We start from the raw sequence: 18,792 nt of genomic DNA on the forward strand, positions 1-18,792 counted from the left end.
AAACAACAGCTTCAGTCAGGATTAACCAGCAGGTGGTGCCAGAGTCCACATGAGCCCAGAAGAAGGAAATAAATGTGATAGTTTATGTTCTGAATCCCTTTTTTAGCCCAGGTTAAACTAGTTTGACACGTTTAGACAAGGTTAAATCGGGTTAAAAGAAGTGGTGTCTGACGAACGGTTGTCATGGTAACAGATTCATTGGAATCCCTGGTTTTAAAAAAAGTTTAAAATATAACCAGGACAGTTTGATTGACACGTGCAGAGTGGCCAATCAGCACAGAGCTCAGTCATGTGATGATGTCTGTCCTTCATAACTGCAGCAGCATGTGAGGGGTCAGAGGTCACTGCGGTCACACGACAACAAACTCCACTGACATCAACGAATGAACTGTTCCATCCTCCACCTTAAACCAGTTCAATCCTGTTTAGACCAGATTCATTTGAACCAGTTTACATCAGTTTAAATGAACGTGTGTGTGTGTGATGTGGATCCTCTCACCTCTTCGTCGTTGGGCTGCAGGATGTGATAAAGCCACGGAATCTCTCCCAGTTTTCCCAGTTCCAGCTCGGCCGTCTGCAGAGCTCCAGACAGCTGCTCCTCCTCTGGAGGATCCAGCTGCTGCACGAGCGACAACAACAACAACAACAACAAGCACACATGTGTTCATTGAACCACTGCATCACATAAAATAACCAGTAACTTATAATAATGATCTTTACCAGAGAGACTCTGCCCAGCAGCAGAGACTCGGTCTCGTTGTACAGAGCTTTGACCGTGCTGGCCACTTCTATCGCCGTGTTTCTGGTCAGACTCTGCAAACACAAGCGCACTCTCATGAAGTCGACATCACAGACAACAAACAACACAATATAAACCAACTCTGGGAGATTTTAGAATGCACTACGTCTCCAGTATACTACTTCAGAACAATAGTCAAACGACCACATGAGCTTCAAATGATAACAAAAATAACATCTCTAAAGATATTTCACAACATTTCAAAATAAAAGTATTTGTTTTGATCCATTGTGTGATGCATCAACATATGAAAAACCTCTGGTTCCTGTGTTACAATGACTGTCTTTGCTGCTGTGACTCTGTAAATCAAAGGACTGTCTTGTTGTCTTAATACAAGCTGAAAAGTGTGGCTTCACTGACCTCTGGAAACTTGGGGTGTGTCTTGTTGATGGCGTGCGACGCAGCATTGACAGCATGAGCCAGCTCCTGCTCTAAAAGCCCGTTGGTCTTTGCAGCCTCACAGATCCTGCAGGTCAGACACAAGGTCACGTGTTAAACGTGTTTTGAAGTGATGAGTTTAAATGAGGTTGTGACACGTGATGAAAAACCAGCGTGAAAACATGGACGAAGGGAAAAACTGATTAAAGCCATTTCTGTCTCACAGTGAGACAAAGACATCATAGACTTAAGTAGGCAGAGATTAGATCACCTTGTGATGAGCTCCTCAGCAGCTCGAGCACACATCTGCACCAGCGTGGCCTCCTCCTCAGTGGCCAGGTCCACAGACTGCTGTGGGTAGAGGTGTGGCCTCAGAGGACCTTTGTCATACTTGAGTTTGTCCTCCCACGACTTCAGTGTGTTCTCAAACGCCTGCAAACAAACAAACATCTAAACACAGTTCTCCTCACACCTCCCCTCCTCCCCTCCTGAATCCTGACCCTCACCCGGTCTCTGGTGAGCATCTGAGCCCGGTTCTTGTGCTGGATCTTGATGACCCCGGGCGGCTGGATCCAGGCTTCTCCGTCCACCTGGATGGGAACACCTTCATCTCCCAGGATGGTGATCTTCACTGTCCGACACTGAATCACACACACACAGGTTACATGTCTCACCTCTCTCTCTCTCTGTCTGTCTGTCTGTCTGTCTGTCTGGTTTTCCCTCACCTGTGCGATGCGATGGTGCTGCAGTTTGATGACCCGGGACACGGCCATCTGCATGCTCCCAAACACAGCCACCACCTCCAGGATCTTATCATCGAACGACGGAGCACAGAAGATCTGCACACGACACACCATTATACATATATATATATACATATACACCATTATACATATATATATATATATACATATACATATATATATATATATATATATATATATATACATATACATATATATATGCATATATATATAAATACATATGTACATATACATATGTATTTATATGCAGCAGTAAATACTATCTAATGTTCAAAGTACCATTGTTTTGTTGTTGTGATGGTTTTATTTAGTACTTTAGTGCTCAGTATCAGCAAGTACTCAAACTGAAGTACTCTTAAAGTGGTAATATTGTATGAGTGTGTCTGTGTGTGTGCATGTGTGGGGGGGAACATGAACTCACGTCGTCCTCCTTGGTCCCGCCCCAGAAGTTTGTCCCGCCTGCGTAGCTGGGAATGTTCAACACAGCGATTCCCTGGAGACTCGGCAGAGGGATGTACTGACCGTCACACTGGACAACACACACACACACACACACACACAGAGTCAGAAACATGTAACCAGCATTTTCAGTCACAGTGTAACCACAGACGTCAAGAATCTGTATGTGCATCTTCAGTTTCATACACACACACATATTTATACATTGTAACACATGTAAACATGTTACGTATATTGTTAATATATAATTTCTGTCCCATGCTACAGCATTTCTATTTTTACATGTGGCTTACTTTATATACGACTGTAGCGCCTGAGTTGAGGTGAACCCCAAGGTTCAACCCTGGGCCCACTTATTTTCTCCAGTTTCTTTAAAAACATCACTTCATTGTTAACAATCAAAAGCTAAATCACTCCCCGCTGTTTGCTGAAGTTTGATAGTGAACTCTTCTCCACAGAAATGACACGCCCCCTGGTGTTCTGGCCCCGCCTCACCTCCAGCTGGACCTTCTGCTCCAGGTTCTTGTAGGTTCTCTGCAGCAGCTCCTTTGTGCCCAGAACTCCGTACCACATCATGTTTTTGGTGCGACTCCTGTGTGAGGAGGAGGAGGAGAATTTATTTCATTATTTCAAATAAAAAAGTGCAACAACACAGAAACTCATACACCCCCCACACACACACACACACACTACAAATAAAAACCCCTGAACTGTGAACTATCCCTTTAACCGTCACCTCAGAGGAAAAGTGGGCGTTTCTGACCTGCATTTCTCAGGATGCTCCTCCCTCTTGTTGTTGAACTCCAGTGAGATCTTGGCGTCCAGACCGATGCCGAAGTAGTTGTTCATCACACACTTCTCCATGTAGCCCTCTCTGAGGTCACACACACACACACACACACACAGAGGTGTTAAACACACACACAATGAATGAATGAGTGAATGAAAGAGTGAATGAGTGACAGCTCCTCACAGTGAGTCCAGGTCGGGGTCGATGAAGGGCGTGGCACCAAACGGGTCGATGTTTGCCAATAACATCTTACTGATGATGGAGCTGCCAGCGATGGAGGCGGCGAGACCGGCACGCAGGCCTGCACACACACACACACACACACACACACACACACACACACACACACACACGATTAAATCCTTAGAGTCCAGCAGGGGGCGCACTTACAGACTTCTACCCTGTCCTATGTATATTTGAGATGTAATCCTACATCATCTGTGTAGATTAAAACGTGCTGATCATCATTACTGATGTCTCCCTTAAGTTTCCCCTTAAGTGCTAACCAGGAAGCTAACAGCATTAGCATCGCTACAGACCAATTAACTTAATGTGTGTGTGTGTGTGTGTGTGTGTGTGTGTGTGGACAGTGAGAGTGTGTGTGTTACCAGGACAGATGATGTGTGTGTGTGTGTGATGTGTGTGTGTGTGTGAGTGTGTGAGTGTGTGTTACCAGGACAGATGATGTGTGTGTGTGTGTGTGAGATTGTGTGTGTGTGTGTGTGTGAGTGTGTGTTACCAGGACAGATGATGTGTGTGATTGTGTGTGTGTGTGAGTGTATGTGATGATGTGTGTGTGTGCGTGTGAGATTGTGTGTGTGTGTGAGTGTGTGAGTGTATGTTACCAGGACAGATGATGTGTGTGTGTGTGCGTGTGAGATTGTGTGTGTGTGTGTGTGTGTGTGTTACCAGGACAGAGATGTGTGTGTGTGTGTGATTTGTGTGTGTGTGTGAGTGTGTGAGTGTATGTTACCAGGACAGATGATGTGTGTGTGTGCGTGTGAGTGTGTGAGATGTGTGTGTGTGATTGTGTGTGTGAGTGTGTGAGTGTGTTACCAGGACAGATGATGTGTGTGTGTGCAGTGAGATTGTGTGTATGTGTGAGTGTGTGAGTGTATGTTACCAGGACAGATGATGTGTGTGTGTGTGCGTGTGAGATGTGTGTGTGTATGTTACCAGGACAGATGATGTGTGTGTGAGATGTGTGTGTGTGTGTGTGAGTGTGTGTTACCAGGACAGATGATGTGTGTGTGTGTGCGTGTGAGATTGTGTGTGTGTGTGAGTGTGTACCAGGACAGATGATGTGTGTGTGTGTGTGTGTGTGAGATTGTGTGTGAGTGTGTGTGTGTGAGTGTGTGTTACCAGGACAGATGATGTGTGTGTGTGTGTGTGTGAGATTGTGTGTGTGGAGTGTGTGTTACCAGGACAGAGTGTGTGTTGATGTGTGTGTGTGTGTGCGTGTGAGTGTGTGTTACCAGGACAGATGATGTGTGTGTGTGTGTGCGTGTGAGATTGTGTGTGTGTGTGTGTGTGAGTGTGTGTTACCAGGACAGATGATGCGTGTGTTGAGCACAGGCAGATTCTCTTTGCTGGTGGTGAACGGTGTGATGGTGAAGGAGGCGTACGACTGTGTGCTGCGGCTCACCCTCCTCTCTGTGGGGGAGCACGGACTCTTGGTGGCTACACACACACACACACACACAAACAAGAAAGTTATGATTATAAATCACGACAAATTTCAAAATGTGAAATAAAATGTATTAGTATTACTATTATCGGCACCTTATTTCTGATTATTTATAGCTTTATTGTGTGTTTGTATCTACGTAACCATGGCAACCAAAGCAAAACTCCTGGTCTGGTCTTCCAACTGAGCGCAAGGAAGCAATGAAGCAAGGAAGAAAGAGAGCAAGGGAGCAAGGGAGCAAGGGAGCAAGGAGGGAAGGAAGCAGCCGCAAGATAAACAGGAAGAACTGCTGCACCGAGGACAATAACACATCCTGCTGACACACGCACACACACACACTCTCTCTCACTCACACACACACACACACTCTCTCTCACACACACACACACACACACACACTCTCTCTCTCTCACACACACACACACACACACACACCACTCTCACACCAAAGCCCAGAAAGAAAATCAGTGATTTTAATCACACACACACACACACACACACACACACACACTCTCTCTCACACACACACACACACACACACACACACTCTCTCTCTCACACACACACACACACACACACACACTCTCTCACACACACACACACACACACACTCTCTCTCTCTCTCTCACACACACACACACACACACACACATAGGAGTTGTTGATCCACTGCTGCCTCCATTACTGAGTCTAAATGTCTGATTTTGTCAATTCTGCATTCAAAGTCCTTCTCTTGGATTGACCTCAGTGACACAGAGTGACCACACGAGGCAGCAGAGGACCAGCAGCTCCTGTGTCCCCGCAGCTTAAATCACTGGTTTTCTCTCTGGGCTTTGGTGTGGGAGAGTGAGTGGTTTACAAACTTCAGTTTCATGTTTCACAGAGAGATAAACAGCTGCACCTTTCACACAGAACTCTGTAATATTTACTTTACTTTCAAGACATTTTCCTGAAGATGGAGAGAAACGTCAGATTGGTGGAAACATGACAGAGAGCAGAGTTTCCTCTAATCCCTGACTTTAGTTATGACAGGAAACACCATTGACGTCAGCAGCAGTCTGCTTTTCTGTGCTGCAGAGAGCACAGTGGCCACAAGGTGGAGACATTTCACACCAGAACTGTTCAACACCTTCATTAAACTCATGCATTACTTTTCATTATTTATGATTTGTAAGAATTAACTTAAAACTTAAAGACCAGGACCAGGACCAGGACTGAGACCAGGACCAGGACCAGGACCATTACATTACATTACATGTCATTTAGCAGACGCTTTTATCCAAAGCGACTTACAATGGCCAAAGTGACTTACAATGGACCAGGACTGAGACTTGAAACTTACATGGCGCTGCTTCCAGTTCCTTGGTGTCCTCGTCCTTCTCGCTGTCCCGGTTCTCGTCCTCGCTGTCCTTCCTGAACTCGAGCGGCGACGGCAGCTCGCTGTCGTCTGTGTGTGCGTTCTGCTCGTCCACCACTAGATGGAGACAACAGGAGGAGACTGTTCAGGTGTGTGTGCGAGTGTGTGTCATCGTGAACTCTCTGGTGTGTGTTCAGATGACCTTTCTGACCTCTCTCTGCCTGATCGATGATCTGTCGCACAGCTTTCTTCAGACTGTTGGCTCGGAGCATCAGCTGCTCCCTGCTCCTGAACAGCTGATGAGGAGAACCTCCTCCTCCTTTCTCCGTCTCCTCCTCCTCCAGCTTTCCCTTCAGCTCCGTCAGACTCTCCTCACTCACCTCCTCCCCCTCCTCCTCCTCCTCCTCCTCTTCCTCCTCTTCCTCCTGCTCCTCCTCCACAATAGGAGGTGTAGAGTGGAGCAGCGGAGGCAGAGCGTGACACTCGCTGTTGAGGGTGTGGAGGAGGGAGTCCAGTTTCTCGTTGAGGATGGCACACTGAGGAGACGATAAAAAACAGACTCCGCCCATTTAAAAACAACCAATAAAATCTACGATAGTGTAAGTCTACGATGTTTACGTCACATGACACGTCTTTGTCTCACTGTGAGACAGATGTTTGTAAAGCACTCACTCTCCCACACCAAACCCCATAGAGAAAACCAGTGATGTAAGCTCACAGGGACACAGGAGCTGCTGGTCCTCTGCTGCCTCGTGTGGTCACTTTGTGTCACTCATGTTAATCTGAATGAAGATTTTCAAAAGCCGAAGTGAGAAAATAAGACATTAGAACTTAGTGATGGAGGAGCAACAACTCCTGTGTGTGTGTGATGCTTAAATCACTGGTTTTCTCTGTGGTCTTTGGTGTGAGAGAGTGAGTTTCCTGTTGGTAAAGTGTGTCTAACAGTGAGATAAACACGTTCTCCTGACATTGTAGATGTAAGGTAAGTGTGTGCGTGTGCGCCTTCTTGAGTGAGCTGTAGGTAAAACACGCACATAAAGAACCACACTTTCATCGAGTCTTACTTTGAGAGACATGGAGTCACACTCCTCTGCGTTCTCTGTGCTTTTTTCGTAGGCTTTTCCCACTTTGGCAACAAAGTCCTTCACTGTTTCACACAAGATCCTGAGAAACAGGAAGAAAAATGATAAAAGAATCAGTGATTTGTGGTCAGATGTGAACACAAAGAGCAGCTGTACTGACTCAGTTTTTAACAAAGACTCTGTTCAGACCTCTAACCCACACATTCTGTTCTTGTGAAACATAAAAAAATACAGCTTTAGTGAACCTGAAGACATGTTTACAACATCAGATTATGATGAAAGTGTATGCTGCGCTGGTTCTGCTCACGCTGTCACCTCTGCGTCACTTACTTGGCCGAGGAGATGACGACAGAGTGCTGCTCTGAGTTGAGGATCTTTGTGAGGTGAGAAGCTACTGAGTCTTCATAAGCAGAGATGTGAAACTGGAGAGAGAATACGTCGTCAGCAGAGTTCTTTATCAAAGGTTCAGCTTAGTGTACGCTTTGTTTACAATGTGTTTCCTCCACATTATTCCATGTTATGGCCTTTTTCAAGCTGGGAAATAAAGCTTTTGTTTTGCTTTTACTCTCCCACACCAAACCCCATAGAGAAAAACAACGATTTAACGTCACAACACAGGAGTTGTTGATCCACTGCTGCCTCCATCACTGAGTTCTAATGTCTTATTTTGTGATTTCTGTGTCAAGAATACTTTGTTGAGATTAAATAAAGTGACACAAAGTGACCACAGGGGGCAGCAGTAGACCAGCAGCTCCTGTGTTCCAGGGAGCTAAAAACGGTGATTTTCTCAATGGGGTTTGGTGTGGGAGAGTGAGCGGTTTACAAAGCAAAACAAACAGTTTAACAGTGAGATAACGTGGCAAAAACATACTTGTACACTTTAGTAGAAGCAGATTTAATCAGACAAGTCTTTGAACTATCACTTTAAATCTAGCTGAAAAAAAGAAAAAACTTTAAAAAAAAGGGAAAAATGTACCAAGTGTGTGTGTGTGTGTGTGTGTGTGAGTACCTGGCACTCGTCGGCTCCCTCGGGCGTGGTGGGGCAGCTGTGTTTGGGCGGGATCTTGATCTCGTAGGTCATGATGCTCCAGCGGTCCAGCATCTTGGTGCTGGCCCTCTCCAGCTTCTCCAGGATCTGCGGCAGCTGCGCGTCGTCGTCACATGACGGGCCCCAGCCGAGCACCCGCGCCAGGTCGTTACCCGTGCCCAGCGGCAACACACCCAGCTGGCACTGGAAGACACGTGTGTGTGTGTGTGTGTGAGTGTCTTTATGGAAGCTGGCCGGCAGCAAAGACAAAAAACTGGCAAATGAACCACAGAGACGTCACTTTCTCCTCACAACTGCCTCTTTTCTGCATGTTTATCATCAAAGCAGCTGCAAATTAAATAATTTTAGCTCAAAAATGTGTATTAAACACGTGTATATGACATCATTTCTCACTGATCTCATGACTCTGACTGTAAAGTCCTCTCATGAGGAGCCAAACATCTGCAAACAGGCGAGATTACAGTGCCTCAGATGTTGTAAATTGCAAGTATGAAAGTCATCACACCTGTGTTCACATCTTAACAATGAGTTCACTGAAGTTTGTAAACCACTCACTCTCATTACATGTCATTCATGTCACTCTCCCACACCAAAGCCCATAGAGAAAATCAGTGATTTTAACATCAGTGACACAAAGTGACCACACGAGGCAGCAGAGGACCAGCAGCTCCTGTGTCCCCACCAGCTAAAATCACTGGTTTTCTCTATGGGCTTTGGTGTGGGAGAGTGAGTGGTTTATAAACTTCTGTTTCCTGCCTCCACGTGGGAGTTAATGACTTACAACTGCAGGGGGCGCCACAACTGAACCCTCTAACACATAACTGGGACATTACGACCTCCAAGTACTACTGGAAGTCACTTTAAATAAGATGTTCATGTGGTGACAGTGAGGCGATCACTCATGGTTAGTAACGGACAGAAGGTGAAACTGGTTACCTGCTTGTGTAGGTTGAGTTTGTCGATCTCTGACAGGACCCAGCCCACGCTGCCGTCGCCGCCGCACACCAGGATCCGGAAGTTGTCAAACTTTTGAAACAGACGCAAACTGCAAAAAACAAACAAGACAAACACATAAATGTTCTGATGCTGATCTGTGATCTCTGTAACTGCCCTACACGGACACAAACACGCGGCGCCGTCCTCACCCGAGGTGCGGCCCGCCGTTGACCAGGTCAAAGACCTGAGCCGGGTTGAGCAGCTGCTTGAAGCGTCGCAGGAATTTCACTCCCTGGTTGTCGCCGCTTTTAGAGTTGACGAAAACCAGGAGTGGACTGGCACATGACGGGGGACAGGTGGCCTTCCAGAAACCTGAGGAGACAGAAACATAAAGTGTAAGATGGCTCCCTGATCAGGATCGACTCTGAAACCTACAGGAGGTTAGAACATTGAAAACTGAAATGTTCCCGCACCAAAGCCCATCACAGCACACACACCAGTGGTTGAGCCACTGCTGCCTCCATCACTACGTTCTAATGTCGGATTTTGTCAATTCGGCTTTTGAAAAACTGAATTTTTATTTATTTCAGTGACACAAAGTGACCACACGAGGCAGCAGTGGACCAGCAGCTCCTGTGTCCCCACCAGCTAAAATCACTGGTTTTCTCTATGAGGTGTGGTGTCAAAAACAAATAAATATTAACAGAAAAATAAAGAAATAAGACAAGAATACAGTTATTTACAATAGAGAATATTACTTTAAATAAAAACATTTAAACAATGAAAGTCAGTGTAGTGGATTGTGGACAGTGCATATTTTAAACTGTTTCTTATGCTGTATTTGCATTTATTATCATTATTATTATTATTATTAGTAATAAAAATCTAATAATCAGTCAACACGTGCAGCACTGTCAGCGGGAAAGACTGAAAACAGCCTCATCAGTGTGACACGGAGAAGAAAAACACACACACGCACGTTTGTGTACAACAATGTGTGACGTCTACTTTCTATCGTCCTCCCTCTTCTCTCTCTCTGTGATCTTGACTGTAAAGGATGGAGGGAGGGAGGGAGGGAGGTGAGGGTGGGAGGGAGTCACGACGCTCCAGCATGTGCTGCGACTACACCCGCCAACCCCAATAACCCCCAGACAATTACAACCACACTCCCTTCCCTCTCCTCTTCTTCTTCTTCCTCCCAGCCTGCGTTTGGACAGAGAGAGAGAGAGAGAGAGAGAGAGAGAGAGAGAGTGTGTGGCACGTGAGCGAGGAGCGAGTAAAGAGAGAAAAAAGGATTCATCCTTGTCCTGTCTTCCTCTCCTCCTCCTGGATTTCCCCGTTCCTCCCTTTTCTCTGCCTCTCTTTTATCCATTGACCAATTAAAGCCGACGGCAGCTTAATGCAGACTGACTGTGTGTGTGTGTGTGTGTGTGTGTGTGTGTGTGTGTGTGTGTGTAATCCGATCACACATGCTTCTCTGCGTCTGTCTCACAGGTGCTGATTTCCATCTACAACGACTTTAAAGGGTTAGTTCATGGTTTTCCAGAAACACAAAACAAAAAGACTCACTGAATAAAATCTATGTTATCTTAAGGACCTTTTATTTTATTACCACTTTATCTCTGTTAAACAGCACTGTTTTGATTTAAAAAACAAAACAAAACTAACACTCACTCTCCCACACCAAAGCCCATAGAGAACATCTGTGATTTTAAAAGCTGCTGGTCCTCTGCTGCCTCGTGTGGTCACTGTGTGTCACTGAGGTCAATCTGAACCAAAGATTTCAAAAGCTGAACTGGCTAAAATAAGACATGTGAACTCAGTGATGGAGGCAGAAGTGGATCAACAGCTCCTGTGTGTGTGTGTGTGTGTGTGTGGGAGAGTGAGTGGTTTACTAACTTCAGTTTCCTGTTGGAAAAGTCTAAATAGATAAATGCAGAGATAAAGTGGCAAACATGTTTATTTTAACAGATTCTGAAGCGATGACATCACCTGCCGTCATACTTCCTGTCTCGCCCTCGTCTCATCTTGACCGACTTTATTTTAAGCCCCGTCACAGAGGTGAGCGTCGACCTGTCAGTCACGCAGACCGAGCTATTTTTAACCACCAACAACTTCCCGGAGCAAACACCAGCGATGTTACTGCTGCTGCTGCTGCTGCTGCTGTTACTGTTACTGATACTGCTGCTGCTGTTACTGCTGCTGCTGTTACTGTTGCTGCTGTTACTGTTACTGCTGCTGTTACTGTTGCTGCTGTTACTGTTACTGCTGCTGTTACTGTTACTGCTACTGTTACTGCTGCTGCTGCTGCTTACTGTTACTGCTGCTGCTGCTGTTTGTTACTGCTGCTGCTGCTGCTGTTACTGTTACTGCTGCTGTACTGCTACTGTTACTGCTGCTGCTGCTGCTGTTACTGTTACTGCTGCTGCTGCTGTTACTGTTACTGTTACTGCTGCTGCTGTTACTGCTACTGCTGCTGTTACTGTTACTGCTGCTGCTGCTGCTGTTACTGTTGCCTGCTGTTACTGTTGCTGCTGTTGCTGCTGCTACTGTTGCTGCTGCTACTGTTGCTGCTGCTGTTACTGCTGCTGCTGCTGTTACTGTTACTGTTACTGCTGCTGCTGCTGTTACTGTTACTGTTACTGTTACTGTTGCTGCTGCTGCTGCTGCTGCTGCTGCTGCGTGACGAGCAGGAAACTGTGGATTTATTTGATGCTGAGATCATGAACCTGAGCGGGAACAAAGCACCGGTTTTCTTTTTCCTGCTACTGACTCATTCACACCACAATGTAGATCTGTGTTGGTTTACAGTCAAACACAACAATAGAATAAATACATCATTAACTGCATTTAAAAGACAGATTTATATTTAGTTGTTCTTTATGTGTGTATTAAAAACTCAGGAGTAAATATAAGGATATATATATATATATATATATATATATATACATACATATATATATATACTGTGATATACAGGAATAATATAAGCAAATTTAGATATTTTTCACCCTAAAATATTATATTTTAAGAAAAGCTATCATAGTAAAAATAAACCATGTAGAGTCTTTTGATATTCTGTTTAACAATCATGTTTTTGAGCATGAATTCATGTGAAAAGAGTATTTTTTTGTATTTTATTATTGTTCTAAATGTAGTATTTTATGTTTTAATTATTCTTATTTCACTTTTTTGTGACGCACTACATTCATAAAATGTACTTTACTGAGAAAACAGACACTTTGACGTGCAGAAAATTCCACATGTCATAATTGTATATATTTGTTATGTTTGTTTTGTTTTCTATGCAACAATGTGGCGACTCCCCACATAGGAGAGATCCTGCGTCCCCAACATGGGCCGCAACCCCCAGGTTGAGAAAACACCAAAGCAACTGTTTGTCTCTCCCTGTCCTGTCACCGTACGATCACATGACGTCACTGACCTCTGACCTCTGACCCTGTGTGTGTGTGTGTGTGTTCTCACCGTCTGAGTCGATGCTGTTCAGTGCAGTCGGGGGAATGATGGACACTTTGCATTGACCTAGAGGACATTTACGAGGATACAGGTCCATGCAGGCGGTGTGGACCTGACAGACACAGGAAAACATTCACCACTTCATGTTTATATATAATTATAGAAAAAAACCTCATTATCTGATCTGATGATTGATGCTAAAATTGTGTTTTTTTTCTGTGTAAAAGTAAAAAAACTGGTGCAGCAACCTGAGCCTGGCTCCACCCACAAGATAAATGATGTCATTCATTTGTCAAAAAGAGCTGAAAAAATATCTCGTTCACTTGAAAAAAAACAAGCTGGAAATCATTTCTAGTAAAAGTTCAGGTAAAAAAAAACAATTCTGTAAAAATCTCATTCATTCAAAAACAACTGATCTAAAAATGTTTACGGTAAATTATGGAATCAATTCCGAACAAAACAGAGCAGAAAAATATGTGAACACAATTTAAATCTTGATAAATATCACAAAAACAGGAGACTTTGAGAGGGTGCACCTGTGTTCCTGTGATGAATATAAATACACTGTCATTCAAATATCACAGATATAACACCTCTGCAAACAAACATTAGAAGACATTAGACGACATATAAAAGCTCTATATACGTCTAATAAAAAGTCTCTCACTGGGTTGATCGTGGTGAATTTCCACTGTCAGTATAATCATGAATGATTCACAGAGTTTACAGCTGATTTTTATATATATATATATATAGATATATATAGATATATAGATATATATAGATATATCTATATATACTGTAGATACATATATGTGACGTACCATAGCTTTACACCAGAGGCAGCGCCAGTCCTGCAGTCTCAGAACACTTCCGCACGTCTTATCACACACAGCACACTTGGCACTGACGGGCAGGTTTCCCTCCAACCACTGGTGAGGCATCGCAATCTGTCACACACACACACACACATTTACATTAAGTGTACGTATGTAAACAACCTCTGCATCAACATTAATATTAGAGAAGAAAAGAACTGAGGAGTGGTCGTCACTGAAGAGTCATGAGCTCCAACAAACATCCTGAGAACATTAATGTTCAACATTTAGCAGAGGAAGTAGAGCTGAGCCGAGCCGAGTCGGAGTCATGAGTGATGGAAAAGAGCCATAAGACGTGTCAGAGTCTCAATCAACACTCACCCCGTCCTCGTCCTCGATGATGTCCTTCCCGATGGACGCCAGCGTCGTCCATTTGCAGTTGTTTGTGGCTCTGACCGCACAACGTTTGTGGGCTTTGAATTTACACACTGAAACACACACACACACACACACAGCTTTATTTCCACTACTTTGATGTTGCTGGTGTTAAGTGTCAGTGTCTTTAATGAGCACCATCTGCATGTCCTCTGCTTCTAATTTCACTAATGTTCCTCTGCTGTGTGTGTGTGTGTGTGTGTGTGTGTGTCAGTAAGAGCCTCTCCACTCAGAGCTCATCATCGTCAGTGATGAGTCCCTGTCATCTCAGAGACAAGGACCAGGTCATTACACACACACACACACACACAGTGACGGTTGCTGGTGTTTGAAGCTCATTCCAGTTATTTAAACATCAATTCTTCCATAAATTCTGTAAACAAACAAACAAACAACTAGAACAAGGAAAAGTGATGATAATGTAAAGGTGAAATGTTCTAATTGTGATTTTTTATATGTACAAATGTAAATGTTCTGTATCACACTACTCCACTGACTCCCAGAGAAGCTGAGCTTCTGTGGGAGTCAGGTTTTGTCGTATCACAGATTGTGTCAACAAATAACAACAACAAACATATGCATTCTTGTTCACGTTTCTTCACGTAGTTGTTTTATGGGATGGTTTGATAGTAGTTCAGTCGTCATTGTTGATAAAACATTTGTTTTAGTAGAAGATTTGTTGGTAGTTTAGTAGTTTTAGTGCTAGTTTTGCTACATTTTGTGTTCTATTGTTTATAGAGAAGGAAAATAAAAACAGACAGAGACAGACAGAGAGACAGACAGAGACAGACAGAGAGACAGACAGAGTGTCTCTGTTAAACATCGACAGCAGCCTAACAGTTCCACTGCAATAAACGCAGCTTAAGTTTCCTCCTGCACAGTAGACACACACACAGACACGCACACACACACAGACACACACACAGACAATGGGACCATTAACAGACGCTGCTATCACGTCGTCTGATTCCTGCTAATGCTCTGCTAATGCTCTCTAACAGCATTTAGCAGGAGACCAGATTGAAACATCGATTGTTGCTCCCGGATACGACTTTGACTTCATTTGTATATCTTACGACATGATTGTGCGCACGTGTGTGTGTGTGCGTGTGTGTGTGCCAGTGTAATGTGTGAGTAAGGGTGTGGCAGCTTAAAGCAGAAGAAACACACACACATTATTCATGAGTTCATGAGTGTCCACCTGCCTGTACGTGACGTTGAGCTATATTTACATTTCATACAGTGAGGGACTCATTAAAGGGACAGTTACAGGCTCATAGATTTTAGCGACTTAACAAAAGACTCACATAATAAAATACACGTCAACTTACGTCAAGTTTCACGTCTTTATCTCACTGTGACACAGGCTTTACAACAGGAAACTGAAGTTTGTAAACCACTCACTCTCCCACACCAAAGCTCATAGAGAAAATCAGTGTGAGAGAGTGAGCGGTTTACAAACTTCAGTTTCCTGTTGGAAAAGTCCGTCTCACAGTGAGATAAAGACGTGAACGTGTTCTTAAGACGTAGATTTTCTGAGCTGAGTCTTTTGTTAGGCGTCTAAAATCCTCTGTATGGAGCTGGTGTTGACGACAGCAGTGCAGCGCGGTGACATCAGCACTGACCGTGAGTCAGTACCTCACACAACCTCACTTCTACCACTTTAAAGGGCGTTACATGAGAAAACACAAAACACAGATCCATTAGCAATCATGTTTTCCACAGTATTCACATGCAGCGTGTGTGTGTGTGTGTGTGTGTGTGTTGACTCACCTTCACAAGAGAGGCCGTGAGACGTGACGCCAGACAAGCTATCTTTACAGACGTTGCAAAAAGTGGGGCGTGCGTGAGAGCAGGCGTACCAGTTGTGCATCCCTGAGAAATGTTCCACATTAAACTGAGCCGTCTGGCAAAGAGAGGGTGACACAGGTTGTTGGCAGCACAGAGATGACGGTTACACACAAAACCAACAACACTGCACTTTATTTTAGCGGCCTATACATCCTTACTGTTCATGTCCTTACAAGTGAACACACACCTGTTCACACTCACTATGTAAAGATAATAATAAATACTAGGATTAACATTCATCAGTCTCATTACATCACGTACCAAGATGAAGCCAGTGCTGACCAACCAGTTCAGTAAAAACATGGTTGTCAGTGGTAACATGGAAAAAGTCTACAATGTCTCGAGAACATGTCCACGTCTTTATCTCACTGTGAGACAGACTTTGTAAAACACTCACTCTCCCACACCAAACCTCATAGAGAAAACCAGTGATTTAAGCTCACAGGGACACAGGAGCTGCCGGTCCTCTGCTGCCTCGTGTGGTCACTTTGTGTCATTTAACTAAATCTGAACAAAGTTTTTCAAAAGCCGAATTCACTAAAATAAGACATTAGAACTTAGTGATGGAGGCGGCAGTGGATCAACAACTCCTGTGTGTGTGTGATGTTAAAATCACTGGTTTTCTCTGTGGTCTTTGGTGTGGGAGAGTGAGTGGTTTACACACACCAGTTTACACAAAGAAAACTCTAAGACTGTATAGACTTTAGTGGGCATAGATTTTTATAGGTTAAGTGGCTAACACTAGTTTTTATGGCAGACATGTTTTTAATGACCACACCTCAAAAATAATCAGAAGTTTTCTATCATAAAACACAGCATCGTCTTCCTCTCAGCTCCATGAATTCTTAAAAAGTGACGGAACGTTTGTGTCGTCCTTTGTGTAGACGTTTGTGTAGACGTTTGTGTCGTCGTTTGTGTAGACATTTTCTTAAAAAGTGACGGAACGTTTGTGTTTGTGTAGTCGTTGTGTAGATGTTGGTGTAGACGCTTGTGTAGACGCTTGTGTAGTCGTTGTGTAGTTGTTTGTGTAGATATTTGTGTAGTCGCTTGTGTAGCGTTGTGTTGTATTGTGTAGACGCTTGTGTCGTGTTGCAGAGACGTCGTCGTTGTGTAGACCGTGTGTAGACGCTTGTGTCGCCCTTGTGTAGACGCTTGTATAGACGCTTGTGTTTTTGTGTAGACGCTTGTGTAGTGTTTTGTGTAGATGTTGGTGTGGTGTGTAGACGCTTGTGTAGACATTTGTGTAGTCGTTTGTGTAGACGTTTGTGTCGTCGTTTGTGTAGACGATTGTGTCGTTGTTTGTGTAGTCGTTTGTGTGGACGTTAGTGTTCGGGCGTCAGAGCTACAGAGGCGCTTCCCTCAGCTTCAGCTCCCGTTTCATAAGCGTGGTCGTAACAGGTTCTCAGAAAGTGGGACACGTTCGGATTCTGACTCTGCGACACTAATTAGACGCTGTGGTGTTGACATCTTGGCAGGAGAGTGTGTGTGTGTGTGTGTGTGTGTGTGTGTGTGTGTGTGTGTGTGTGTGTGTTGTTGCACCCTGTGGTGTGTGTGTGTGAGCTCTGGGGGTGCTGCTGCATTGCAGTGCAGTAATGTGGGGTGGTCTTATATAAGACTTCCCTCCAAAATAAAAGGCATCAAAAAGCAGCGCCGCTTCTTTCCCTCCTGAGTTTCTCTGTTTCTCCTCACACACACAGTCAGATTTACTCTCCTCTGATATCTAACACTGACAGTGGAACATTATAAAGGGCTAATCTGTGAAAACTACAGCAACACTTTGTGCTTTTTAATTTATTAATCTTCTTAAGATTCTTTCAGAAACAGAGGGTGAGTGTGGATCAGAGTCAACACCAGTGTGTTTACTGTTTAATTTATACTTTTTTAATCCTGCATTCAATAATCATCAGTATTTAGTTTATCTTTCGTCAGTTTTATATGTATATATATATATATATTCTTTACATTTAATCTAATCTCTCTATCTCTCTATTGTAGGACCGAAATAAATATCTTATGGCTAGCCAAAATTTAGCTAAAAGACTACCTGCAGCTAAATAATAGCTTACGGTTAGCCAAAGGTTAGCTTAAAGATTAATTGTGGCTACAAAATAGCAAAGTTAGCTAAAAGAATAAATGTAGCTAAAACAAATAGCTTACAGGCAGCTAAAAGTTACCTAAAAAACTGATTATGGCAACAAAATAATTAGCAGTTAGTCAAAAATGAGCTAAAAGACTAACTACAGTTAAAAAATAGCTTACAGTTAACCAAACGTTAGCCAGAAGACTAACTGAAGCTAAAAAATAGCTTAGCTTACTGGTATCTAAAAAGCCTATGGCTGCAATAATGAATCAATAATAATCAATGAATTGATTTGTGTGTTTAACTGAAAATCTCCCGTTTATTGGAGGACGTCGGCGTGTAAACGTCGGAGAAACGACCGTCATTTCACCGTTTTTACAACATTTCACGCAGCAAACGACTGATCAGTTCATCAATAAATGAACTGACAGACGATTGGACGATCACGAGTGTCTGCTCTGTCGTCATCGTCGCTGTTGTTTCCACACAAACACAAACACAACACAACGTGTGTGTGTGTGTGTGCGCGCGCGCGCACGGCTGCTGCTTCACTTCTCCAGAGTCTCCAGAGAACGTCCTCAAGAGACAGAAAACACTGCCGTGCCTCGTCCTGCGGCACCGACGCACGCCATCACCTTCGTCATCATCCTCATCATCACCTTCATCCTCACCCTCATCATCATCACTGAGCACACTGTCACTGTGAGGGTGTCTCTTACCTCGTAATGCTCTCTGGACTGGACGGACTTGAGGGAACTGATCCAGTCCTCCATCTCTTTCCTGTTCTCAGCGCAGAGGATGAGCCGACGGAACGGAGTGATCACCTGTGAG

The 18,792-nt window shown here is 44.0% G+C and overlaps 1 protein-coding gene across 1 annotated transcript in view; it reads right to left on the reverse strand.

Annotated features, from left to right (window-relative positions):
• Positions 1 to 460: 460 nt before the first annotated feature.
• Positions 461 to 18,792, reverse strand: part of LOC122762896 (diacylglycerol kinase eta-like) — a 43,571-nt gene continuing 25,239 nt past the window's right edge. Inside the window, exons 5-27 of the mRNA XM_044018062.1 lie at positions 18,681 to 18,785; positions 15,804 to 15,936; positions 13,977 to 14,083; positions 13,602 to 13,727; positions 12,787 to 12,889; positions 9,510 to 9,672; positions 9,301 to 9,409; positions 8,326 to 8,547; positions 7,647 to 7,738; positions 7,299 to 7,398; positions 6,446 to 6,770; positions 6,220 to 6,351; positions 4,736 to 4,870; positions 3,374 to 3,491; positions 3,164 to 3,274; positions 2,896 to 2,992; positions 2,363 to 2,470; positions 1,903 to 2,016; positions 1,684 to 1,818; positions 1,449 to 1,609; positions 1,160 to 1,265; positions 721 to 813; positions 461 to 619 (exon numbers count right to left, since the gene is read on the reverse strand). Coding sequence (XP_043873997.1) covers positions 461 to 619; positions 721 to 813; positions 1,160 to 1,265; positions 1,449 to 1,609; positions 1,684 to 1,818; positions 1,903 to 2,016; positions 2,363 to 2,470; positions 2,896 to 2,992; positions 3,164 to 3,274; positions 3,374 to 3,491; positions 4,736 to 4,870; positions 6,220 to 6,351; positions 6,446 to 6,770; positions 7,299 to 7,398; positions 7,647 to 7,738; positions 8,326 to 8,547; positions 9,301 to 9,409; positions 9,510 to 9,672; positions 12,787 to 12,889; positions 13,602 to 13,727; positions 13,977 to 14,083; positions 15,804 to 15,936; positions 18,681 to 18,785 — 3,054 coding nt within the window. The remainder of the gene's footprint in view (positions 620 to 720; positions 814 to 1,159; positions 1,266 to 1,448; positions 1,610 to 1,683; positions 1,819 to 1,902; positions 2,017 to 2,362; positions 2,471 to 2,895; positions 2,993 to 3,163; positions 3,275 to 3,373; positions 3,492 to 4,735; positions 4,871 to 6,219; positions 6,352 to 6,445; positions 6,771 to 7,298; positions 7,399 to 7,646; positions 7,739 to 8,325; positions 8,548 to 9,300; positions 9,410 to 9,509; positions 9,673 to 12,786; positions 12,890 to 13,601; positions 13,728 to 13,976; positions 14,084 to 15,803; positions 15,937 to 18,680; positions 18,786 to 18,792) is intronic.

The sequence above is a fragment of the Solea senegalensis genome, linkage group LG2 (genome assembly GCF_019176455.1).
Source record: "Solea senegalensis isolate Sse05_10M linkage group LG2, IFAPA_SoseM_1, whole genome shotgun sequence".
Taxonomy (NCBI): Eukaryota; Metazoa; Chordata; class Actinopteri; order Pleuronectiformes; family Soleidae; genus Solea; species Solea senegalensis.